We start from the raw sequence: 27,897 nt of genomic DNA, 5'->3' as shown, positions 1-27,897 counted from the left end.
AGTAAAATTGTGAGATATGCCTTCTTTAATGTTGTCTTACAATATTAGAATTAGAGTTATAATGTGAGGAATTAAGTAAACGAGAAATGAATGAATGCTACATAATGCTTGAAATTTTGAATGTTGTCATGGGACTAAAAGAGATTAGATTTCCATGTGTTTTAAAATATAATCTCACTAAAGTGTTAATGAAGAGTGAACAGCTTTTTACAGGAAATGATGGAGAAGACTGGATGTAAATGGCTTAATGATTAATGCGCATTTTAATTTAGGCGGGGCTATGGACAGACTAGACTACGAAGAAACTCAGTGCCAAAATAAACTTAAAATAAATAAACAACATTATAACATGGTCGAAACCTAAAAAAAGTTGATTTTATGGAATGTCTTATAAAGTGCCAAGTTCAAAAAATTGTCCTTTCTCCTGCCCAAACCATCTCCCCTCTCCTCTTTTATCTTCCCATATCGATACAGAAGTTTGAACAGCAGGGGGCGGCGGTTGGAGCATGCAGTTGGAGAGTTGAAGTCTTGTTATTGCAGATGTGGTTGTGGTGTTGTGGGTGCAGTGTTACAGGTCTAGGGGGCGCTGTAGAGTGTTGTTATTGTCCTCTCGGTCGTCACAGCTCATGGGGTTTCTGCTGATGACCAGCTCCAGTCTGTCTCCAGCCTCAGTGATGAGAGGAACAGCCAGACAACAGTCAAAGTCACGAGTTCTCACGTGGTTTACCTGCAAACACAGGTACAGGATTTTCAATCTTAAACTGGGTGTCCACTGCAGGATTTTGGCCAAGTTATGATCATGGGGAATATCTTGAGTCGTAGCTAAAAGGTTTTGTGGGTTGTAGGCATAGACTGTATATATAAATGGGCATAGCTAATCTGCTAGCCGCCATGTTCCAAATAGGAAGTGAGCATGTGCTCGCTTCTGGCTCCATCGACTCTGGCTCCAATTCACTTTACATTGAAAAATTGTCACCCCTGTCTGTAACTGCTGCAGTGAGCCTCATCATTTTGGTCTTGAAATGTACCTATTAACCCGTTCTACATGATCCTGGTATTTTTATTTCACTGTTGTGTCCGTGAATCAAGATGCAAACATTAATAACAGACAAATCAGGCGACACCTTTCCCCGAGGTCACTCCTGCTGGTGTTAGCAACAGCTTTGATTGACAGCGTTGCTAGGGCCTGCTCCCTGCTAAACCAGTGATGTGGGTGGGAGGGGTCATTACCTTCAACAGCCTCACTCCAGATTGGCTCTTTGGTTGCTGATGATACTCGTAGTCAGAATTCCTAATATAGAACTTTGCCCTGTAACTGCTAGCCTCGATGGTTTCATTTGACTGAACTCGAACACTATGGGTCACATTCACTTAGTCCACTTCTTTATACAGTCTATGGTCGTAGGTCTTAGAGTGAGACTGGGACAAAGATTACATATAGACCCGTCGTACGACCAAAGATGAGCTGCGACTGAGATCAAACATGTCTGATATTATGGAGTCTTGTGTAGAGTGAGCCCTCCTCTCACTGTGTCTGCGACCAGTCTTTGTCAGAAATGTAACCAACAGTAAACACAAGCGCTCCTCAGTAACAGCAGAAGAGTCAGACCATCCCTCCCTGATTCCCTTTCATTTGCTAACCTTTACAAATGCAGAAACACTAGCATGTAGTGCTAGCCTCAGCTAATTAAGGAGACATTACCAGACGGAGCAGTTTGGTTGTAGCCATGAGTGATCGTGTGCGAGATATAGGTGGTCTGTACTTTTATTGCAATTCTATATTAAATTTGGCATCATTTTGACAGTACCACTTTATATTAACTACACTTGTATTAGTTTTAATAAAGCACCTTATTGCCGAGGAGAGCTATGCACCCCATTCTCACCTGTAGTATGCGGTCGTACGGTCTGAGTCCCGACCTGTCCGCTGGCCCGTCCTCTCGGATCATGTTTACGTAAACTCCCTTCTCCAAAAAGCCGTCAGACACACTGAAGCCAAAGTCATCGCTCTCCGGGTCCTTTATCACTGTCACCTACAGAGGGTGAAAGAGAGGGAAATCAGCCATAACATTATGACCACTGTAAGGCAGAGTGGTAGATTCAACATTTCTCTTATTAGTTGTAGCAAATGGACATATAGTAAATTGTTTAGAAAGTTTAAGGTTTGTCCATTTGAAAATTAGACCCACTAACCTATCACTATCAGTCCTGGAATCATCTTGGCCTCATTTAGACCTGTTTAGTGCTTAGTGCTCATTAGACAGGAAAATGACTTGGTCAAGGCAAAAGAATGAGCCCTGTACCATAATGTAAAAATAAAAAAAATATCATGAGCTTCCCCTATTTGAAAGACCATCAGCCATCACTGATGTCCACCAACTCAGGGAAGCACTGGAGCAGAGATGTGCGACCTTTACCTACCACAAAAGTCAGTTATAGAAGGAAGGGTTTTCAAAAATATAGCACTGAACAGTTCAGCTACTGTTTTGAATCCACATTTCAGTGTAGCTTTTTGCCATTTTATGAACACAAAACAAATGACTTGCTACAGCTTTCTACACATCTGAATGATAAAACATACATTTGCTTACATGTCAGAATGAGTTTAAATGTAGTGCATAACATAGAACCTTTAGCATGTTTTCATAAACTGCAATATTAGATGTGTAAAGTACAGAAAATAAAAAGCCCTAGTTTAGAGACTGAAGCCAGATAAAATGGCACTGACTTTGTGCAGCTCGAGCGGTGTGGGAGAGATGATCCCCTGCATCTCCTCTTTGATCCTGCGGGATTCCCAGGTGCGCTCCGACACTCGGAGAGACGCCTTGGCTTTGGGGTCCTGGAAGTGCAGTGGAGATTGGGCCTCCTGACGCAGGTGGGCCCCCTGGTGGAGCAGCCCTTCATGCAGGTACAGAGGGTCCGCGAGCAAGCCATCTATAAGGGAAATGCATAGTTAATCTTTTGATTAATCTTTAAACTGAAGGATAATGATTTTATATTGAGTTGAAACATTATAAACATCATCAAGTTTTGATGCATAACAAGCCTAAACATTTAAATGAAAAGTCTTGTTTATTATTTTAATTTTAATAATGATTTATCTGCTTGAATAAAGTTTCATGGTGCACAGTGCAACGTTTTTGCAGGGGTGGGGGGTTATTGTAATAGTAACTGTGCTGTTGAAGTGCTGCTGTTGTCTTGCCTTGATGCAGCTGGTCCTCCTGGAGCAGGTGGGCCTGGTCGTGCAGGTGCAGTAGGGCCCCCTGATGCAGCAGAGAGTTCCTCCTCAGAGGGCTCATCCTGGTGTGGCTCAGCAGAGGCTCAGGTGGAGGCTTGTTCCCCTCTACTCCTAAACTGATGGCTGAGCCTGTCATTATGGACGCCTATGGGAAAGAAAATGTGTAAGTCATGATTTACCAGAGACAGGTGACTGCTATGGATATGGAGAGTTTAATGTGCAAATATAATAGCATTTGAAGAGACTGGACTCACTACACTGCATGAGTTATAATTCATATAGCTTTTAAATCATAAAAAAAATGAATGTTTTGAAGAGTTAACTAATTTCAAGGGACTCACTACTATTTCCCAAGGAAATTGGTTTCCTGTATTCATGAATAAAGCCTATATTTTCCAGTGTAATGGATAACTACACTGAAAAAGACAAAGCAGTTGTAAATTGGGCTTTTAATAAAGCGCTGAGGGTGTTTTGAATAGAAACTTTTTCCTGGACCTCTATCTCTCGCAGCAGCTCAGACTGTCCACATGTCTCCAAGTCCTCCAGAGCCTGGCACCAGAAGCTGTCCTCAGGGTCCACCATCAGTCCATCAGGAGGGTTAATGAAGCTACAGAGAAACAACAAAAAGGGCATGCGCTCAATTTTTTTTCCTTCATGACATGATCTTTTTGTAAAAATGTACCCTGAAAGTAAGTTATGTCATCATGACTTACTTCTACTAACTGTACTTACTTACTTACTTCTATAAGCAGAATTACAAAGTTCCTGAAATGACTCAAATAATTTATTGCCACTACTAAATAAGAGTTACTGTTGCTGATTTAAAATTTGAAGTTAGGGTTAGAGAGCCCATATAATGTTATTTTCTCATGTATGTTACCTCCTCGAAAACATACCTGGAGTTGTGTTTTGTTTCACTCAGATATTTGAGTAACCATTTCTCATTAGTCTGTCTACATCTCTAAAGATCATAATGCTCTGTTCCACCTTGTGATGTCATGTGATAAAACAAGAAGTGCTCCACTGTGTTTTAAAACTCCATACATAGTCACTTGAATCATTTGGATAATTTCAGCTCTGCCAATTGCCAATCTCTACAGAACTAAAGATAAAAGGTAGCTATTAACTTGAAAACTACCACTTGACATGACATCATAAGGTGGAACAGAGCATTTTCAGGTTTGGAGATGTAGACAGACTAATAATAAAGGGATATTTAAACATGTGTGAATGAAACAAAACACAACTCCATGTATGTTTTTGATGACGTAACAACATTATAACATGGCTTAAAGTTCTCAAGAGTCAATTTTGTGTAATATAGGACCCTTGATGAATTTGGAAGAACAAATGCGGAAAACTATGAAAAAAAAAGTACTAGAGTAAATGCGTATAGTTACACGCTCATTTCCGCGCATTAAATCCTTAAGATGTCCAGTCGTTTCTTCTCTTCTGAGCCTGATCATGACTAATGGTGAACACGCACATGGCGACGGGATAGGCAGCGTCCATTTGCAGGGCTCCTCTGGGCTCGTGTGTGTTACGTAACGGCAGTGCTAGTATAGGCTTAACCTCGTCATTACTCAGCACTGACACTGGGGCATTCACACACACCTTATAGGCCAAAACGCTCGCTATGTTATGGAGGAAATACTAAGACACACATAGAAGAGTCCATGTTGTGCGAATGGATTTTTTGGAGATCTTGACCATGTTATTATTTTGCCTCATTATGACTAACATACAGAGAATTGTGTTTTGTTTCATTCATGCGTGTTAGAGCAATGTTATATAATGAGTTTGTCTTATTCCAGAGGGTTCAACATGTTCTGGTCCACCTGATGAGCTCTTGTTCAAGACGTGCTCTTTTGTGTTTTACTCCATACTCCATCACTAGATAGTGTCAGTGGTTAAATTGAGTTCACTGTGATACTGCGGTGAACGACTATTGTTTATAGGCTTATTAAAACTGCCTGAAGAGAGCTCGTGCCTATGTTTTTTATGGTAATCGCTGGAACAGAAAATAAACCTACTTATAATTTTAGCTTACAGATTGTAATTTCTTTAGTTGCTAAGTGATAAAAACATAGTTACTTCATGCTTACACAAAACCTAAACCCTAACATTAGCCTAATTTAACCCATATGTTTAAACTGTGTTGAAGATCTGCCTTGTGGGAATTTCATTTTTGGTCCCCGCAAAACAAAAGTACCAACCCACATTCATAAACTGTTCACACTGGAGGGAAGGTGTGTGTCTTGCCAAAGGACACAACAAACTGCATATGCTAATGGGAGAGAGCACCCACAACCCGGGGCTTTACTATTTAAACCTATTCCAGCACTTTTTTGCAGGACAATAAAAGATGCACTATGTAACTAATACTCATAATCATGTAGTGAATTTATAATGTGACTTTCGGACGCCTAAAGTGCAATTTTGTGCATTATTGGCTCAGTGATTGGGAACTGCTATAGTAGCCGTAGCTGCCCTGGGGTAGACTGACAGAAGTGAGCCTGCCTATCTGCGCCATTGGCTCCACTGACCGCCACCAACACTAACCCACACAACACATTCATACTAACTAATTTGAGTGGGGGTTCGCCAGCAGCTTGTCTCCATGATTTTGCTTTGCCTGTAATGTTCCACAGTATGGCATTAAACATATCTATGCCCACAGAGACAAGCAGGTTACACTACCGAGCCACTTTACGGGTCAGATATGGGGAGAGGCGAACCCGCTCACAGTAAGAATGCATGGCTTTCAAGGTATTTTTTTAGCAATTAAAACAGTTGTACTATAATTGAATATGCAAGCTATATTAGTTTAATGCTGTAGAATATTCCAGGGAAAAGCACAATAATGTCTCCATGGAAACAAGCAGCTGGCATACCCTCCACCAGAAAAGTTACATAGTGCACCTTTAAACAAAATGATAAAGATAACTTTTTTAAACACTGAAACATTGGATTCTCAAGAGTTCACGTGTGGTTTAAATCCAGAAGAAGTGTTGTTGGGGATTACAGTGGCATTTGCATGTGGGATGTAATTATTGTGAATGCACAGCCGTCATTGATTAGTGCTAATCCGGGTTAAGACCCTCAGATTAAAGTGCTCAATCAAGCAGCTCTAGGATTATTCAGAGAGCTCACGGTATGACACCCAGATGTTGACCAAGCACTTTTAAACAGTAAATAAAGCTGTACCCTGGAGCTTTGTCCCAGTCATCTTCACTGAAGCCTCCGTCACTGAAAGGGTAGTTCTTCCTTCGTCCAGGAGGGGGTGTGTTACCGCGGCTCTGTTTAGCGCTGCGCCATTCGTGAGGATGGAGGGCGATTCCTGCCCCCTGCTGGTTATATGTACCTGTGTGTCAACAGAAGAAAAACATTCATTTTTTTGTGGAAGGGAATGTACTTTATTGTACCTGAGTGTATGTGCCCGCTGCATTTGACCCATCCTTGAATCCAAATAAGGAAATCTGTGGGATCAGGATGGGAATATCTTGGATTTGTATTCTCCAAATATTATGTGCAATCCTCAGGTGAGAGAGATGTGCAAGTCTTAGATGGCTCCTCTTGATACAACCATGTTTGCTACTAAACTGTGTATCATCTACTGTTCCTAGTCAATTTTTGGAGCCTTGGCAATTTCAAGTACTACATGACATCACACAGGACTGCACTGATTGCAGCCAGGTGTTTCTGATTACAAATAAGTTGACGTGTGGGTACCTGTTAGACCAATCACACTGTTCCTCATATGACCAGACCCCACTCCTCCTTACCCCTCACTCTTTTCTTTAGTCCTCTAGGTACTCCAGTTTAGTAGCTCTATTTGAAATCCGGTTGTGGGCGGGGTTTAGGTGTCCCACTTTAAATGAAGAGTTTTGCCTTTTGACTTAGTTGCTTCCGATCTGCCTGTCATTCTCACGCTCCATCCGCAGAATACTTGAACTCCTCCACTTTCCAGTTGTAAACTCTGGCCTTGGACACTGCAGTGCTTGCTCAGTTAAATTCAATCGCTTTGTTTATCCCCAAGAGGAAATGAAAAGCTCGAAGTAGCCATTATGAGATCATCAGCAGAGATATAATCTCTTCTGGCCTCTGGTTGCTGCTGGAAACGCTGTCTATAAAATAATGAACACCACCAGTGACAAAGGGCAGCCTTGAAGGATTCAATGTAATAAATAACTTTCTGTTGAGCATTTCAGTTCTCAGTATTAGGGTGGAAAAATTTTGGGAAAATATAATAAAAAATACAAATAAAACAGCGATTTTAGAATATGAACTGGCAAACTAACAACAAGAATCACATTTTCAGAACATGTTTGTACAGAGCTGATTTTGTGGAGAAAATGATGCTATTTTTGCTAATTTGCTAATTGTGTCCATCCAAATTGTGATTTTGATTTAACTGTGATCTTGCAGCCCTAGTCAATGTACGAGTAAGTGAAAAAAAAAAAGAAAAGTCATTTGTTCTGTTTGTATCCATGAATCCTTAACACTCTCTCATTGAACTTTACGTATAATGTAACAATCCCAAATGTATGACACAGTAATACATACAGTATTAGGGTTGTTAAAAGTAGATAGAAAGTAGATCAGATACTAAACGATACTTAAACTAGTATCAAAACTAAATTTAGGCAGGTATCAATATTAAAAAAGTCACAGGATATTGAGATGTATCCATGGACTGTATAAAGAAGTGGACTAAGTGAGTGTGACGTCATCCATAGTGTTCGACTCCAGTCAAATGAAGCTCATCGAGGCTACCAGTTATAGCGGCAAATCTGGAGTTAAGCTGCATATTTGGAATTCTGACCGCTAGTATCATAGCAACGAAATAGCCAATCTGGAGCGAGGCTGTTGAAGGTAACGCCCTTTCCGCCCTTTCCGCTGGTTTGGGCAGGCTCTAAGCAACGATGTCAATCAAACCTGTTGCTAACACTACCTCAAGGAAAGAATGTGCCTGATTCGTCTGTTATTAATGTTCATATCTTGATTTACGGACTCAAAAGCGAAATGTAAAGTGAAATGGAGCCAGAGTCGATGGAACCGGAAGCGCGCCCATGATCACTAGCTATGTCTTATATCAGCTGTATCAGAACAAGTATAAGCCACATCGATTAGTATAGACCCATGGACCACTATGTATCTTCTATTGTTTAAAGAAAGAGTGTTATCAGAATTGTTAATGAGTATCGAGTCGATTCCTTAGCATCGAAATTTAAATATCATGACAACACTATACAGCATACATCTATCTATCTTCTCACCCTGGCTGCTGAAGACCTGGTCCAGTCCCGACCCGTCCCACGAGTCCATGGCTGAGTCCACGCTGGGGACGGTGGTGGAGTCTACACTGGGCACAGCGGTGGAGTACATGGGGGACAGTTTGTTGGTGTTCTGGCTGTCGGTCAGGTCATCCTCAGGGTCACTCAGCTCATTCTCTGTGGTGTCCCCCATCTCAGAGCGGGAGTCCTTCCTCTCATCAAGATCTGAAACACACAGGGGATAGTAGACTTGTAATGACTGGTATGAAAGAAAAGGCATCCGAAGTAAAAATATGCCAAATTTTGTGTGATTTGTTAAAGCGACCATCAGAGAAAAAAAACTACATTAAAAAACCCATGTTACGCTATGTTTTGATCTTTTATATAGTGTTGTTTCCGCATCACAAACATACCTAGAGTTGTGTTTTGTTTCAGTCACACATGTTTAACTCACAAATCTTGCATACTCCTGACTTCTCTCAAACAGAAAACACTCCTTGTGATGCCATATGGTAATACAGGAAGTGCTCCACTGTGTTTTTAAACTCCATACAGCTTCACTAGAATCATTTGGATAATTTCAGCCCTGGAGTTTCCAATCTTTACTAAACCAAAGTAAAAGGTAACTGTTAACTACCACTTCATGACATCACAAGGTGGAACGAAGCTTTGGAGACTAATAATAAAAGATAACTGAAGCAAAACACAACTCCAGGTATGATTTTTATGAGGTAACAACATCTGCAACAACATTTTGCAACATTTGCATATGCCCCAGACTCAGAATTTTTCACGTAAGACCAAAGCTGTGGGGGGCGGGGCTAGGTGAAATGTGCAAAAGCATTTATTTTCTGAGCATTTACGACAAGATTATTCAAACATGAATGATTTCAGTTGAAAACCAATAATGATGAAGGAAAACTATTATGGCTAAAAGCTGATATAAATCTATTTCGCATATGTCTCTTTTACAGTTTCCCTAAGTAACTTTTTGGTGGAGGGTATGCCACCTGCGTGTTTCCATGGAGATGTCATTGCTTTGCCCAGAATATTCCACAGTATGGCGTTAAATGGATCTGTCTAGCATGTATTAGCTTACAAGTGTTTATATTACCTTTAACAAACACGTATCTTTACTATAAACGGGCTCTTATCTCCACAAATCCGACCTGTGACGTAGCCTGAGAAGTTAGACAAGAGAAGAGAAGACAGACAAGTTTAACATCCCTCAGTCGTCCAGGTAGGCTCCATTTGCTAGACGAGTTTAATGTCGTACTGTGGAACATTCCAGGCAACGCGATGACACCTCTACAGGGACGAGCAGGTACGTTACTCTTCTCCATAAAAGTTGCATAATGCCGCTTTAATGATGTGCTAATGACCGCAAATCATCAATATGACACCACTGGAACGAAATGTAATAGCTTATAAGGGCAAGTCGGAACAGTGGGAGACAAGGCACATTCTCATATTTATTTTGGTCCCAGTTTCCAGATTGACAATCCTTCCACACCACAATGTTAGTCATGAGAGGAGGTCACATGGAGATAAAGCAGCTGCTATCTATTATTATTATACCGCCATGTGATGAAGACAACTGTGACCGTGGCATCCTGCTATAATGTACGTGCACATAAGCCAGGACTGAGTATTGAGCAGAGGCGGGGAGGGTAGGGGTAAAGTAAGGGGACCGTTCATTCAATATATAGAAATGACTGAAGGAAGAGTTAAAAAGTATTTGGGCGATCTACCTCTCGTGTAAAAGTATCACTCTAATATGTGATTTTTAATATGAAGTTGAACAGGCACTGTGTAACTTAAGGTGAAGGTGAAGTTTATGCAACTGCTTGTCTCCATGGCAATGTTAGTGTTTTGTCTAGAATGTTCCACAGAATCCCAAGTTTTTTCCAAGTAAAGAAGCAAGAAATGCCACCAGGCTGAGTTACAGGTCTGTGGAGAGGCGAGCTCACTCACAGTAAGAATGCTGGTATTTGTTTGGTAATAAAAAAACAAAAAATCAAAAATATATTCACACTGTAAGATTCTGTAAATGAACGGCAAATTCCAACAGTATTTTATTGCTGCTATAGTAACTGTACTGTACCGTAAACTGCAATGTATTTTGGGAGAAAAAGAGGCATTACCGTGATTATTCGGAAGTATACTGCAAAAGAAAAATGAGCAATATCAAGTGACAGCAGTATTTTAACTGTACTTCCAAATTAGCCCTCACTGCAGACTTTTTAGCCATAGTTTTATCATTTTTGGACATTTTTGGAGATATTTTATTTCACACATAACAGTCTACCTGCTTTTTATACCAGACACAGTAGTTAAATGTGGAACGATGGAATTTTTTACTGTGGAATTTGTAAACTTTTGAACCTGCCTCCTCTGAGTCACCACCAGATCAAACACAGCAGCCTCTATGACTCTGTGACTTCAAATGTTCAAATCTGAATTATTATTTCTTATTTTCTTATTTTATTTATTGATAAAGGGATAGCACATATTAATGAACATTTACAAATATAAACATTTAAAGATTAAAGCCACTATACACACAACACACTCACGGCATAGTTATTCATTTCAGTGGGGTCCCCATGTTTGAATGATTCCATCCTTCCAGGACATTCTTGAAGAGACTTATAGATAATATTTGTGATTGGCATAATTAGTGAATGCTTGTGGGATTTTTTTTTAATGGTGTCTAAGCCGAATGCATCTTTGGCTCTTGAATTCCTGAGATTGCAAATGAGTGCAAATTACAATTGAGGCAATATCTTCATGTATTGGTTTTGTTCAAATAGACTGGTGTTGTTTGGTTGTTTATTCCCATGCACGTGCTGTAGTCTGTCCAGAGCTCTGCTGTCACCTCTGCTCTACTTTATGTTACTTCAGTGAACAAACACATGTGAACAAACACATGTGCAGTCGGCCTGTTGGCTAATGTAAACTGACTGTGTGGTTTGTAGGACTGTATTTGAATGATATTTTGTTCATTTAGGGGCAGTATATAGGTGTCCCTCCTGCCCTCTCTCTGCTCCTGACACACAGACAGGTCCCCATGAGAGGAAGAGGAGCATGAAGAAGAGCAGGAACAGCTACGTCTGAAGCTCTGTCCCAGTCAATATGAACTGTCCCTCATTTGTCTTCATTTAAGGGTATTTCACAAACTAGCGCTGGCTTTTAGCTGTGAGATAAAGCTAACTTTCTATCAGTGCTCATTTCAGGTGGTTTCTGTCTGGTGTCTGCCAATGCATGGGGCGGAGTACACACCATGATGGACTTTGAGCTGTAAGAACATGCTTATGATGCACTTAAATGTGCATCATGAATGGTAGTAACACTACTCTTTTAATTTGTTGAGTTTCTATATTCTCCTTTTGAGTGACCACATCAGGATTGTACGATCTCTGGCTGTTTGAATGAAGCACAGTGTGTTTTTGCTCTCACACAAGTTCATCCGGAGCCTGATGCAGCTCTCCACGCAATCCAGAGGTAGAGGTTTCATCCCAGACGTTAAAATGACTGATATTTGGATGTCAAGTAAATCATTACACGCATTTATCTGTTCATAAAATTATTACATTAATGTGACTAATTACCTATTGCCTTGTTTTTGTGTGTTTTAGGTCAGCTACATCACTGTCAAGAGGAGCACCACATGAAGAGTAAAGAGGCAGCAGAATGACCTAAAGACTTCACCCATGGATCCCACCTGTGGAGATGTACCTGCACATGATCTGTGAGATATGACTCATTACACCTGTTGGCTGTTTTAATAAATAGATTTTGGCTTGAAATGTCTGCTTCTGTGCATTTTTGGTTTGTATGGGGAAAGGTTTTGCATATTCTAATAACAGACAGCATTTGAACAGTATATGTACGATTGTGCTATGAAAATACAGTAATTTACCAAGAAAATTATAAACAGCATCTTGCCGTAAGTTTACATAAAAACAATTATCTTCCATATCCATATCTTCCACTTACCGTAAAGTATAGTTATTGTTGCTACAAAATACTGTACAACTGTAACTTACAGGCAGCCAAGTTACTTATATTAATATACCCTTCCCAGTTTTACAGTGAAACTGAATAAATGTATGATAGAAAAGTTTAGTCTATACGGAAATTGTGGAGCCAAATATTCATAATCTTTTAGGCAGACTGAAGCCGGGAGCTCAGCCTTGATCCTTCCCATTTAATGTACTAACTTTTACAAGTAGACAAACACAGCTAACATTTTGCGCTAGACTCAGCTAACCGCTTCAGCTGGACACACATATGACTATGCCACATGCCGCCTGATATTGGCTCAGATAAACTGGCTGTAGCCATGAATGATGGTGTGAATCATCACAGTGTGCATGTGCGCTTCCTACTGATTTAAAATTTCTCACATTGTGTAGTGTGACACTCATAAATATTTTAAGACAAAATACATGGTGCAGTCGACACTGGACTCAACAGCTCTAGAACAGGCATTGAATTTGCCTTATACGACATATGATAAGGATAATGTATGGTGATATGGTCATGTGTCCATCTACTTTTAGATTCTGGACATTGATACATCCACCTGTCCACAGACCACAGGTGAAAGAGGTGAAAATGAAAAAGGTGAAAATTTCTCCTAAAGAGAGACTTATGTGAGGCTATGCAATCATCTTGAGAAACAAAAACAAATTATGACATAAATAACTTGTCCCTCATGTCCAGTGTTTTTGTAATGAAGAATAAATCAGGATTACAGTTGTTACCAGAAGGAAATATTTGATTTGAGCATGTTCACCTCATATCTGGGAACACACATAGATTTATGGAATTTAAAATCATAATCTTACATAGAGTTCATTTAACACTACAGAGTGTGACAAGTGAATTCATGAAGCATGAAATTGTGGAGCAAAGAGTGTCGGTGTTGCCAGTGGACCTTTTACTGTAGTTTGAGAACCTTTTCTCCACACTACAGTTGTTATGGATGTGTCGTGGTGGTCCTTGTACCAGAACCATTTCATTAAACTACAGTTCTTATAGATCTATACAGATGTGTTTCAGTGGACCTTGTACCACACATCATTCCTTTAAACCACAGTTATCATAGATGTATATAAATGTGTTATGGTGGTCCCTGAAACATAGTTTCAGAACCATTCATACAGCTCTTACAGTTGTATAAACTATATGTTTGTATACTGTCCCTTCTTTTGTAACTATGAACCAAATAATATTTGTCTGAAATAAAGAATAAATCCAAATAAATAGCTGTGTTGTGATGGTCCATGTACCAAAGTTTGGGAACAGTTCCGTGTTTATGTATTCTTCCTTACTGTGGAGCTGCTTCTTGATCTTGAGCGTGACGGTCTCTCCCGCCATCTGCAGCAGGTGGATGGCTTCACTCAGAGGTTTGCCCTTCAGACTCACACTGTTGATGGCGAGGATCCGGTCTCCCACATGGATCGCTCCCGTCCTGGAACAGAATGAACATATTTAAAAATAAAAACTTGGATGAAGTAAAATAAAAAGGGGATGTTTAAATTAGAAAACCTTTTTTTTTTTTTTTTTTTTTTTGTATTTTCCTTTCATTTTGCATAATTACGGAAATGACCAAACAATAGTATTATGTGAGCATACTAAAACTACACCATCACCACTGAATACCATAATTCAAACACTATATCACTCCACTCTAGACTATATATAATATATATTTGGTCATGAATAAATGTAATGTGTAATAATGTGTAGATAACTGATAATTATATACGATCATGATGATTTGTGTTTGTAGCACAAAAAATATTTAGATGTTAAATTTCATAAACTTGACCTGCCTGTGTCCCTAGATATAATGTAAATATGTTCAAATCAAATATGGTTCTTACTGGTCACTGTTGTAATGCTGATTTCATTGTTGCTGTGTTCATTTGAGTTGCCAATTTCAATGCTGAAATCCAGTTAGTATAAATCCCAGCACCTGTAGCCAATTCTGAGTCAGTGCTAGTGCAGCCTCTGTAGCTCAGTGAGTGAATTCTGGAGGTTCTGTCCATTTACTGAGAGGCTAAACCATGTTATAATCAAAATCATATCTGGAGTTGTGTTTTGTTTCATTCACGCATAAATATTAATCCTTTATTATTAGTCTGTCTACATCTCCAAAGCTCAAAATGCTCTATTCCACCTTGTGATGTCATGTAGTGGTAGTTTTTAAGTTAACAGCTCCTTTTACCTTTTAGTCAGTAGAGATTGGCAGTTCCAGGACTGAAATTATTCAAATGATTTTAGTGAAAGTGTATAGAGTTTAGAAACACAGTGGAGCACTTCCTGTATTACCACATGACATCACAAGGTGCAACAGAGTGTTTTCCATTTGAGAGAAAAACTCAACTTAAATATGCAGGATTTGTGTGTTAAACATGTGTGAATGAAACAAAACATTAGAAACAGCATTATAACACAGATCAGAAAACAGTGTATTATGGGCCCTTTAAACAGAGCATGGACTACATACAGGTCTTTCAAATGTTACAGTGAACTGCGATAAGTTCACAGTATGGTCACTTAGGGTAATGTGTGTAATGACTTGCTCTTTGCACAAGGTCGTGCCAGTGTAAATATGATACAACAGTACACCTGTGATCCTGTAGACAGCAGTGTTATCTCTGTCTGTATTCACATAAAACAGCCCTATCGTATGTCCTAACATTAGCCTCTTATCTCACACATAGGCAGTGTAATGTAGTGTAGTGTGTGCTGTGTCCTTTGTGTCCTCTGGCTCGGGTCGGCTCTTTCTATTTTAACTCAGGCTCAAGTAGGTCAAGATCACAGGCCTCCACATCACATGGCTCTGCGTGTCAAACACACAGGTATTTTTTTTAAATTCCAATGCAGGAAAATACAGGGCATGGATGAAGGTGTAAAGCAAAAACCAAAACAAATAATATGTTAAGTGAAATAGTTTTGGTGAGTCAGTGATATTTGATGTGGTACTTTTAAATACTATTATGGATTATTTTGATACAATTAGATAACGCCCCTCTGGTGACAAAATGCTGCAGGATCTTTCTGATATAAAGTGTAAATACTACAGCAAATACATTCATACATGTCTTAGAAATGTGTGTTTTCAATCGTTCCTCTACTGGTTCTATTCAAAATGAATGACGTATTAAACAAGGTCTATTAAAATAAGTGTGTTTACCTGAAAAAGCTCTAAATACTGCAATAAAAATGTGCATAGGTTTTGAGAACTTTAAAATACACAGAGATACTTGATCAAGTTCACGTGAACATTAAAACTCTATTTTTGCTTTAGTCACTGAGATCGTAAGCACATTTATTTTAAAAACATTTTGCATGTTAAGAAAGTATTGTTTCCGACAGATTTTGCAATTTATATAATACAGTGCAATTATTCAATTAGTATTATTATTTAAAATGAGGAAGATGCTGTCCTAACTTATATATTTATAGGAGCAGGTGGGGCATAATCATTTCTGACAGAACCTTGGATGTACTTCAGACTTTAACTGTAGCAGCTAGAGGACCTTTGATGGGCTTTGAACTTGTCCCAGAAGACACTAGATGTTCTTCACATTACTCTCTATAGGTTCTTCTATGGATGTTCCTCAGACTTGTCTCTCATGCAGCTACACAATCTTAGATGTTCTTCAGACTTGTTCCTGTAGCAGCTAGGCAACCTTTGCTTTTCAGTAGCTGAAGGTACTGGAGAGGGGGTGGGGCTAGTGGTGTCCTCACCTGACTCCAGGTCACTATGGTTTATTGAACAACCTGCTGGACATCTCCCCCTGGACAGTCTATATCAGGCCAATCAATAACAATGAGGATAGTTTTAATTTTTAGGGATGATTCCTTCCAGGACTTGACAAGGCCATCACCTCCACTCAACCTGAGCTTCCTTTAGAGTGGAGTTAAACATATTCTCAAAGTTGAGATGGCCATAACACATTTATTATATGCAAAAAAATATGTGTGCTCCTCCTGTTTATACTGCCTTAAATGGTACAGTGTTCTATCCCACCGACACTACACAATTGTGACCAACAACATGTTTTCCATCGTACACTCAGACCAAAGTAAAGTGCAGTGATTGCAAATGCATTTATCACTACTAGAGACCTTGAAAATGATGCGTACCAAACATCATTGTCCTTGGTTAAATGTAAATAACTAAACCCTTTTATTTGAGAGAATTCTGGGTCATCTTCTCCTCAACGTGTAACTTTTACATAACCACCTCTGATCATGTGACTATCTACTGTAAACATGTGACATTGTACACACTTCATCCCAACCCTTTATTCTTTCAGAAAATACTGAACATTCTTTGAAAATATACACAGTAACAAATATAGAAATAGACATTCAAAAGTATGCAGTATTTTAAACCCTAATCTTAACCTATTTTAATCCTTAACTGATCTTTAAACCATGTTGTTGATCTAGTAATAAGGGGGCAGATCAACATCAGCGTGTGTACAGATTTTAGCCTCCACAACATGATCAGTACCCCTCCACACAAAAATGTACTTTACTTTATAATACAGTAAACATCGTCGTGTATGGTACCTCTCGGCCAGTCCTCTCCTGGTGAGTCCTGATATGGTGATGGGGTCAAAGGGCTCTTCTGTCCCTGAGATGGTGATTCCCAGAGGACCTCCATATCGCTTCAGCTCCACCGTGTAGATGATACTGCCCGACGTCTCTTGCTCATCTGGGAACAACACACACGTGATCAGGAGTATGGTCAGGACGACTGGAGGATGAAAAAAAAAGTTCACTTTATTGTCTCCATATGACCCACCAGGTCTTGAGATAGGTTTGGTCAGGACTACCTTAGCTGGAGGGATTTACCAGACACAGGCAGAAACATGCAAACTCCAGTTGGCTTGGGAATCAAACCAGAAACCTTCTTACCGTGATGCGTGAAAGCTAGTCACTCAACCACCATCCAAATCACTTTGTCGCAGTAGCTCTCAAATTACAATATAATAAGTATTCAGTATTCATTAGAGTTGCTTTAGTCCTAGTTTTGTCCTGGTTTATTCTGGTTAGACCTGAGTCTTGGTTTAGTCCTGGTTTAATCTTGGCCATGGGTTAGCGGCAGTAGTGGTCAGTGCTTCCTTAGTCATGATTTAGTTACAGTTAGACCTGGTTTGGTCCAGGTTTAGTCCTGGTTTAGTCTTGGTTTAGTCCTGGTTTAGTCTTGGTTTAGTCCTGGTTTAGACCTAGTTTGCTCTTGGTTTAGACCTGATTTAGTCTTGGTTTAGTCCTGGTTATGGGTTAGACCTGAGTCCTAGGTTAGATCTGGTTTAGTTCTGGTTTAGACCTGGTTTAGTCCTGGTTTAGTCCTGGTTATGGGTTAGACCTGAGTCCTAGGTTAGATCTGGTTTAGTTCTGGTTTAGACCTGGTTTAGTCCTGGTTTAGTCCTGGTTATGGGTTAGACCTGAGTCCTAGGTTAGATCTGGTTTAGTTCTGGTTTAGACCTGGTTTAGTCTTGGTTTAGTCCTGGTTTAGACCTAGTTTGCTCTTGGTTTAGACCTGATTTAGTCTTGGTTTAAACCTGGTTTAGTACTGGTTTAATCCTGGTTAAGACGTAGTTTAGTCTTGGTTTAGACCTGGTTTAGTCTTGTTTTAGACCTGGTTTAGTCCTTGTCTAGTGCAGCTCTTTTCAGATGACCCCAGTCTGTAGAACGTATCTTTAAGTATCTTTTAAAAGTGGTAGTGGAAAACTAGACACCTGAGGCCCTCAAATAGATCAGCTCAAATGACTCAGTAGGTACATGCTTTTTCATACACGGCATCAGAGTTTTTTGTTTTCAATTCCGCTTCATTGCATTTGACCTATTCGTCAGGAGCAGTGGGGGCCCATCTCCAAATCTTGAACCAGGCTTGCTCAGGACTACCTTAGCTGGAGTGCTATCCGGGAGACGAACCCATGACTTTGTTGCTTTAAACTGATCAGTGATTGTTTTTTATGTGCTAATTCCCAAACAAGAAGTCGCTGCCAATCTGCACCATTTCCATCTCCAACTGACTCCAATCGCACACTCACATCACATTCCCACTTAGGCATGATGCGTGAAGTGTCTTGCTCAATGACACATGATATTTGGGAGTTTGAGTTATGAGATGGCCACTGTCTGTGTATTTGACGAATCATTTTCAAATTTCTCATCTCCTCCCCCTCTCTCACCTGCTCACACACACATCTGTATCCCTCTAAAGTAGGTCAAAATCACATCTCCTTGGATAAGAGAGACAGTTTCCATGGTAACGGGCAGTGCTATGGTCACGTGACTGTTGGAGCCAATCATCTGTCAAACCTCGGTCTCACAATGATTACATAATACGGTAACGAGTTTATGGGGAATTTCCACTTAACAAAACCAAGAGATGTAATAATAGGTGACCACACACAGACCAAACAAAAACAAAGTAACATTTTTAAGGAATGTTGAGTTCAGTTTTAAATGAATGCTTATTATTATCACTACCACAATAATAACAAAAGAAAAATCTTTTAGTTTTAATATTTGTATTTGACAATAGTGTTTTTCGGTGGTAAAGGCTTGTACCTATATCTGCTTATGAACTCTCCAAAGCCTCTAATGGTGGAACCAATTGGCCATAAAATATATATAATTATTTTATTAATTAAAAACTTTTACATATATACATACATTAAAAAAAAACATATTTCAGTAAAAGTGAAACTTGACTTTACTTAAACTTCAGTGCCTCACCTGTAAAATTACAGTGGCCTTTTATGTACTCTACTGTTGCACGTATTTCACCAAAACATGATTCAAGTTGATAAATCGTCATAGTTCCTTTCAGCAGACATCATTGTAGGGTTTAAACCAGCAGTGTTGAGCACACTTTTTCATTAAAAAGAAAAAAAGGCTCATCACCCACTAAACCTTATCAAATGACACCATTTAAAAATAAATAAATAAATAAATCGTGTCCTTGCCTCTGTGTCTGGTCCTTTCTATTTGTTTATGAAAATTATTCTCACGGTTCAGAGACTCCAAAATAGCATTTTATTCAACACATGCATGTGTTAACCAGGTACATCTGACTGAACATCAGTGCATTATAGTGTGGGCCTGGGCCTTTGTATCAAAGAGCCTGAGCTGAGTGATTGAGTTATTGTAATATACAGTGAAGTGGCAGATACTCAATACTTACTTTAAATCTGATGTGTCAAATCACACTTTTGTCCAGAGTGTTCACATTGTGTAATGCAACTGTTTCACATTAGCTGTAGGTCTTATTTACATACAGCTAAAATCCACTCATTATTTTAAATAATCTGGTAAAGGATTTGAGTGGACAAATCTCAGACCATGGACAACAGCAGCACCTAGTGGCCACACAAAGCCACTGCAGCTTGTACTATTATGTAACAACCCCTCTGGGAGGACAATGAAATAAAATAGTATAATCTGATGAATGCGGCACCTGTGTGTCTCTGTGGAGAAGATATTACTTTACCAGAAATATTTCAGAGGATGGCATTAAACCAATTTAATTACATATATTTTGATTGCTCAAAAATAGCTTGAAAAACACATATCCACAAATCTGACTTGCAACTTTGTCTACATGAAGACAAATGATAAAAGAGTGAAAATCCGGTACAGCAACTACATACACTACAAGGCAAATGTTTGGACACTCATTCATTCTCATTCTTTGTTCTTTATGTTTACTACAGTCTATCTTTCTTTCACTTTAGATATATAAGCAGACATTAAATATAAGATGCAAGATATATGGAATAATGTTACAAAGAAAAACTAAATTAAATATTTTATTACTTTTTATATTCAAATCCTTAGAGTCTCCACTCTTTGTTTTGTTGACAGCACTGCAAACCCTTGACCTTCTTTCAGTGAGCTTCTTGATGAAGTCTCCTGAAATGGTTTTCACTCCACGGTTTGTGCCATGGAAGTGTCCAAAGCAGTGATCAAAGCAAAGGGTGGCTGTTTAAAAAAAAAAAAAAAAAATCTAGAGCAAGTTGTGAGATGGATTTTTGTTTTCTAAATTTCATGTGTGTTCATCCATAGGTTTGATGCCTTCGGTGAGAATCTATAGTAATACAAATAAAGAAATTAAATAAATGAAAAAGTGTGTCCAAACTTGTGACTGGTAGTGTTAATGTATGTACAACTGAAACCCACGCTTACCGGAGTTGTCCTCGTCCTTGCGGATCTTGAGTTTGACCAGCTCTTCACACTGCTGTAGGATCTGCTCTGCATCCTCTCTGGAGCAGTTTTCCAGACGGATGTTGTCTATGGCCAGGAGCTTGTCCCCGGGCTCCAGGGTCCCTGTTCTGGATAAAGGGACCAAAGAAAGAAAATGAGTCCTGGCCTGAGTACACACACACACACACACACACACACACACACACACACACACACACACACACACACACACACACACACACACACACACACACACACCCCCACACACACACACATACATAGTGAACCACAAAAGATCCCCACGAAATTTCCACTTAAAGTAGTTTGTCAGATGCCGTCTCATCGCTTGGACTATACCTGGATTAGACCAGGACTAGAACAACAAATATATATAATTTTGGCTCCAAAATTCTACAGAGTTAATGGTTTACTGACGAGCGAGTGTTAGCATTAGCATTGAAATCTGTGTCTAATCATTTAATGCCTCTATGAAAGAATATATGAATAAATACCTGTGTGCCATGCTGCCTTTCTTGATGTCTGAGATGATAAGAGGCTCGCCTTGTTTCTTGCTGGCTGTGAAAGAGCATAACATTAACTCAAGTAAACAATTGTATGAATCTGAAATATATGAAAATGAAAACTGGTTATACTATTTATCAGGCCAGTATGTTCATATTTTCTCTGTGACTTATCTGCAAACTTTTGAAAATATTATATTTTTATATATATATATATATATATATATATATATATATATATATATATATATATATATATATATATATATATATATATATATATATATATATATATATATATATATATATATATATTAAAGTTTGTCCTGGTAACAAATGTAAAGCTGATTTATTCTTCATTACAAAAACACTGGACATGATGGACAAATTGTTTCTGTTATAATTTGGTGTTGTGGTACAAGTCAATTATCCAATCAGAAATCAAACTGAGCCTCACATGAGTCTCTCATTTGTTTTGCCAGTTTCACAGCTGAAATCCAGTTTGTTAAAACCTAAAATGCCTCTCTCTGATCTGAATGGTCACTACATAAACCCAAGCACCTGCAGCCAATCATGAATCAGTGCTAGTGCAGCCTCTGTAGCATTCTGGGGGTTTCTGAGCTTTCACACGTCCATATACTGAGAAAGGGAAAAACCTGCATCTCTATCTGCAGATTAAGGCTCTGGCAACACAGGTTCAGCTGTGATTGTACGATAAACAAAGAAACATTAAAAAAACTAAACACTTTAAGCATGCAGGCTGCATACAGCTCCTTTAAAACTGCAAACACACATATTCATTCAGCGTTATTAGAGCGCTAAGAGCTGACTAAACTCCAGAGGGAGCTATTACTCTACGTTAGCTCACCGTCTTTCCCTGTTAAATGTGATGTATAATACATGTGCTGTGGCCCTGCTCTGATTGAGGTCAGGACTGTGTGGACCATATCAAACTCACATCTGAATATTTCATTTGATTTCTGATTAAGACATTTAAAAACTAAAACTGTATTATGCAATTTCATAATCCATCTTAAAGTAATCCTCTTGCCTGATGAAATGATTCTTTCCAGTTAATGCATTCCTCCTCACAAGTAAAATATATAAATGCAAGATAATCTAGATGATCAGCTATAGTGAAGCAGATACCAAAATTATAACTCAGATATTAAATGTGCACTACGTAACTTTTCAGGTAAAGAATCCGCCACCTGCTTGTCTCTATGGAGATATTATTACTTTGCCTGCAATCTTCCAATGGATGGCATTACACTTATATATCTTCATGGAGACAAGCAGGTGACACCACCAGGCCAAGTTACAAGTCAGATCTGTGGAGAGGCACCTCCCCCCCCCCCAAAAAAAAAATTGATTACAGCACGCATTCACTTAAGCATTGTTTAAGCTTCTGCAATGTCACAAGATTTATTTCCATTCAGTGTTGCATAAATTTTACATCAAGATGTTGCATTGATGATGGTCGAGTCTGACGCTGCACAAAGCTTCTCCAGCACATCCCAAAGATTCTCAATGGGGTTAAGGTCTGGACTCTGTGGTGGACAATCCATGTGTGAAAATGATGTCTCATGCTCCTGATTCACTCTTTCACAATTTGAGCCCGATGAATCCTGGCATTGTCATCTTGGAATATGCCCGTGCCATCAGGGAAGAAAAAATCCATTGATGGAATAACCTGGTCATTCAGCATATTCAGATGTCAGCTGACCTCATTCTTTGAGCACAGACTATTACTGAACCTAGACCTGACTCGTACCTATAGGCTCGTACCCATTTGCTTAGTTAAATCCAGTTGGTGACTTTTTTTTGACCAGACAGTGTATCTATCTAAAGAGATAAGCTAGCTACACTGGAACTAATGGACCTGTTGTTTACTGTTTCTGTTTGTTAGCTAGGTCTACTGATCTACATTAACTGTAAACTGTGCCTGAGTCATATCTGACATAATCATTCAGGCCCCTAAAAGATGGCCTCACACCTATTTGGATACTGGCTAGCCCTATTATTTTCTTTGTTTAGGATGGAGTTATACATGGGAGAGGCCCCCACAGACAGTTGACAGATTAGAATTTTTCTTTTACTATGGATCATATCTAGATGACTGAGAGATTACACAGACACTGCAATGAATATATTACTGTGAAAATCTTACCGCTAATGGTTATGCCCAGTTCTACTCCTCTTTTTTTGGGCAGTTTGACGTGAAAAGTGCCACTGCTCGGGACCACCGACTCTGGAACAAAAACAAAATTTCACATTTTCAGGGGTCACTTTGGATTAGCGAATAGCTGTGTTTGTCTAAAAATGTCTTTATTACGGCTTGTTTAGTCGGACTGGGGGTAAAAGGTGCTGTTTACCCAGGGCCCAGTGCAGGAACGGGCCCTTTACAAAGTCTGCAATGGGTATTTTTAGTGCAGTCCCACCAAGATGATTTGAACCAAAATCTCAAAATTTTGTGCTATACCCCTGCTTAGTGGGTATAACATTTACTACTGAACCTGAAGATTATTGGTTCTACCTCTGGGCACTATGTGAGACACAAACGAATGCCTTAGTGGAGGTCTGCTCATACATGAGTTCAGAATAAGGTCATATGAGTAGTTTGAAGATGGAGACTTCATAATTAGAATTTTGGTTTAATAATTCACAACATATTCATTTGAAATAGCACAAAAAAATACTGCAATAAAAGATCAAAATATATAAAATAAGTAATGACAGATGAATGTTTTAAAAGTAAATGTACCTAAACTAGTCAAAACTTGTCAAAACCATTAATTCAAATCATTTTAAAGTAGAACTGTTATGAAAAATCAACTTTTCAGAGCTTCTAATTATATTATAATTGTCAGAAATCGGCTCCAGATATCTCATTTGGCTCCACAATTTTCAAACTCGAAGTCAGGGTTTCTTTTATTGGGTAATTTTAGATCAATATTGAGATTTAAAATGTCCAAATTATAACACAAGCACACTATGTCTTCTGTAAACGTGGATTTCCAGTTATGTGTAATATCATATACATACAATTAAAAAAAAACATAAACATTTTTTACAATCATTATTTTGTTAGTTTTTGTAGTTTTGGCCTGTGATGAGATTAAAAATGGCGTGTCAGTTCTGTCCCACAGTGGTAAAGCTCCAAGCAAAGATTGCATCAACAGAAAGACCCAAAATGGTGTCACTATATTTCATCATTAAAACGTGAACACTTTGGCTTGAGGCTAGAGAACTAAAGGTAACTACTTGCATGGAATAATGTTCATGATTGCTCTGATTTGTGTGACTATACTGTCCTTGTTCCAAACTGTAAGTAGAAATTTTAATAATATATACTTTGGACTCCCAAGAAAGCACTTAAGGTTAAGCCCGCCAGACACTATAGGGTTTTTCAGTCTTAAATCATTTTTAAACATATGAAAAAAGCACAAACGACAAACAGCTAGCGCATCTCTGGCAGCTGTTTCCTGTCTAAAGTAAAATGACTCGCTTTGAGACTCTAATATGTTCAAAAGATCTTCAAATTTTGATGCTCTGTAACTGCTGCTGTCAGGATTTTTTATTCTGAAACAACTAGGAGCATACTTTTCTCAAGGATGGCTACAGCTGGCGTTAGTAACAGGTTTGATTGACAGATATTGCACCACGTTGCTAAGCGGACAGGATTGCTGGTTTTCAGATGACATCACTACATTATATAGGCCAATATTAATGAATACATATGGGGAAAGTTCAAATTAAAATTGTTCGAATGCAAAATTATGTTGTAATACAGTAAGTCCTTGGGCTTAGACAATAATTGAAAATACGACTTTCAACATTTTACCTTTTGGATATTTCATAGTAAAGTACAATGTATCATCTAGCAGTAAAACATCATCACTTTATAGAATCTGAAAACCTTCAAAAACGTAGCTCCTGATTGGCTCTTTGGTTGCTATGAAACACGCTTCAATTGGCTAAAGTTGAACAGTTGAGGTCCCTTATTCCACATCTATATACAGTCTATAGCTATAAAATATAACTCTAAAGAACTAGTCAAGAAACCTGTTAACTTCAGAAGTGGCCCTCACCTGCTACATCGAACTCTATCTCCAGTGTGACCTTGTTGGTGAGTGCAGCATCCCGCAGGAGCTGGTTGGCCTCCTCCAGGGTCCCGTCCTCTGTGGGGATGCCATTTATGGATAAGAGACGGTCCCCCACCTGAAGAAGACCACACCTGCGGGACCAAAAGGGGACAGGGGGTGAGAGAGGGATGGGAGTACATTTAACACTGGTGGAGTCGTTTGGTTCGACTACTACTAATACTTTTGTCATTTAGTCACAAAAGTGGATGTACCTGATTTTTTTTCCCAGGTAGTGTAGTTGGGGGAAAAATTGTCTGACCCCTCTACCAATATACTGAATCAGGAAGTGCGCTGTTGGCATGCTAGTTGTCTTTAGCTTTACTGTGACTACAAAACCCACTGATATTGTTAACATTGACTTTGTACAAGGTGCACGATGTAACTTTTCTGGTGGGGATCAGCCACCAGCATTTCTCCATGTAGATGTTATAGCTTTGACTGGAATGTTCCACGGTATGGCATTAAACATATGTATATCGCATTTGTTCAATAGCAGGTGATTCCTTACATATATTCCTACTGTAATTGGGCTCGCCTCTACATAAACCTGACCTGTAACTTGGCCTGGTGGTGCCACGTTCTTGTCTCCATGGAAATAGATAATGCCATAGCGTGGAACATTTCAGGCAAGGCAATAACATCTCCATGGGGACGAGTAGGTAGGGGACCCTAGTGTTGTCGTGATACTAAAATTTTCAGTGATTAATTTATAAATTCAAAACGCGCTTTCTTTAGACAATAGAATAGAAAAAGTTACATATTACACCTTTAAATTAAGGTAAGAAGGTAAAATTGCACCTAAAAATAAGTATATGTATGACAAGCCTTCTTTTTACTTATTATTATGAAATCATGTAGATAAGCAGACGTCTGACCCAATTTCACCATCACTTTGACACCTGGTTGCTGTCAGTATGATTCTGAGCCTTTCCTTTGCGTCTTTAAATATCTTCCTCATTCCATCTGATAAAAAGTTATTATTATCTACAAAGCATCCTCAGCTGTCTCCATTACTTTTTAATGTCTGTCTTTAAAGTATCATTATACCTCTGTGCCCTGTCTTATCTGTGCTCACTTTTATGACTTTAGTGGAGAAGCAGCGGATCAGAAGGCGATAAAAGGTTACATTATACTGCATTTTATATCTTAGCATTCATAAAAGGCTGAAATCTTTTGTTATTATTTTTGATAAATGGTATTTCATGTGGAGTAGGCCTATTTTCTTTCTCTTGGATTAACGTGTAGCCTATAGTACTTGTTTAAAACTAGGCTACAACGTTTGTGACACCTGAAGAAGGATGATCAAGAAGAACGGCGTCTTCGATCTGAACCAGTCCATCGTTTTATCGGACTTGTTGTTGGGGAGGAGTGGGGGGAAGAGGATCTTTAGCTTAAACCTCCAAAGCTTGTCCCAGACCCCATGGAAGGTTGGGACATTGAGCCAGAGTGTACCATGTTCTCCGCCGCTATTATCGAGGCTCCTCATAGCTGCGGTCATCAGCTCTCTAGTGGTCCTGAAGACAGAGCCGTGGAGGAAGAAATAGCGCTTGACTATTTACAGTGCAAGAGGAGAGCTGTTGACCTTGAATGGGGATGTTGATTACCTCCTCTATTCTTACTGTGAGTAGGGTTGTAACTTGTAACTTGTAAAATCTTGGGCTGGGAGGAGATCGTAGAGGCCTATCGGAAGAAGAGCTTGACCAGTATGTTTACAGTGCAAGTGGAGAGCTGTTGACCTCGGCTGGGGATGTGGATCTCCTCAATCCCACCATCACAACACAGACTGTGGACTCAGAGGTGGACTCAGAGGCGGACTCAGAGGAGGACTGATTCATCACCCAAGCTGAAGTCATTAGCTTCTGTCATTAGCATACGACAGCTAATGGTATCCCAGTTGTGATTTGTAGTGCAGTTTTAACCCATTGATACATGTAAATTAACCATCTGAACAGTTACAGCCTGCTCTTTTTTATTGATCTTGGGTTGAAACAGTGGTTCACTCAGACTGTAGCATTTGGATTCACCCCGGTGCATAAACGGAAGTTACTTATCGATGGGTTAGCACGGGGGGGAGAGAGGCTAATTAAAGCTGTTAGCGTGGGCACTAATGGAGACACGACAGGCCTCTAGCTAAAGGACACCACAGCGTTTAGGAGAGCGAACTTCTTATGGGGAAATGCATTAGTGTTTTAGCAATAGATTAAGGACAACGTGCATCACATTATGTACTTACTTAGAGTACTTTTTCATTAAGTCACTTTGTACATTGGTTTTATGACCTTTTGATGGATGTGATTTTTGTATTTTTGTTTAAATGTTAAAAAGATCAAAGATTTAAAGCTGTAGTGTGTATCCTTTTTAGCTAAAAATAGACAAAAATAAAAGCGTGTTTTTTAATTTAAGCCTCTTTTCCACAGGCACAGTTTGCTTGGGGCGACCTTGGAGCAGATCTGTTTGGTGTGACTCCTTCCAGT

The 27,897-nt window shown here is 39.1% G+C and overlaps 1 protein-coding gene across 1 annotated transcript in view; it reads right to left on the bottom strand.

Annotated features, from left to right (window-relative positions):
* Positions 1-417: 417 nt before the first annotated feature.
* grip2b (glutamate receptor interacting protein 2b) overlaps positions 418-27,897 on the bottom strand; it is a 192,001-nt gene continuing 164,521 nt past the window's right edge. Inside the window, exons 13-25 of the mRNA XM_033966314.2 lie at positions 25,370-25,515; positions 23,449-23,529; positions 21,270-21,333; positions 20,740-20,885; positions 17,113-17,257; positions 13,854-13,993; positions 8,518-8,739; positions 6,446-6,602; positions 3,734-3,845; positions 3,203-3,383; positions 2,729-2,934; positions 1,887-2,033; positions 418-727 (exon numbers count right to left, since the gene is read on the bottom strand). Of these exons, the coding sequence (XP_033822205.1) occupies positions 569-727; positions 1,887-2,033; positions 2,729-2,934; positions 3,203-3,383; positions 3,734-3,845; positions 6,446-6,602; positions 8,518-8,739; positions 13,854-13,993; positions 17,113-17,257; positions 20,740-20,885; positions 21,270-21,333; positions 23,449-23,529; positions 25,370-25,515 (1,906 nt within the window). The 3' untranslated portion in view covers positions 418-568. The remainder of the gene's footprint in view (positions 728-1,886; positions 2,034-2,728; positions 2,935-3,202; positions 3,384-3,733; positions 3,846-6,445; positions 6,603-8,517; positions 8,740-13,853; positions 13,994-17,112; positions 17,258-20,739; positions 20,886-21,269; positions 21,334-23,448; positions 23,530-25,369; positions 25,516-27,897) is intronic.

Source organism: Periophthalmus magnuspinnatus, chromosome 5 (genome assembly GCF_009829125.3).
Source record: "Periophthalmus magnuspinnatus isolate fPerMag1 chromosome 5, fPerMag1.2.pri, whole genome shotgun sequence".
NCBI lineage: Eukaryota > Metazoa > Chordata > Actinopteri > Gobiiformes > Gobiidae > Periophthalmus > Periophthalmus magnuspinnatus.
The sequence above is the reverse complement of the archived record's forward strand: the minus strand, read 5'-3'. Positions and strand labels throughout refer to the sequence as shown.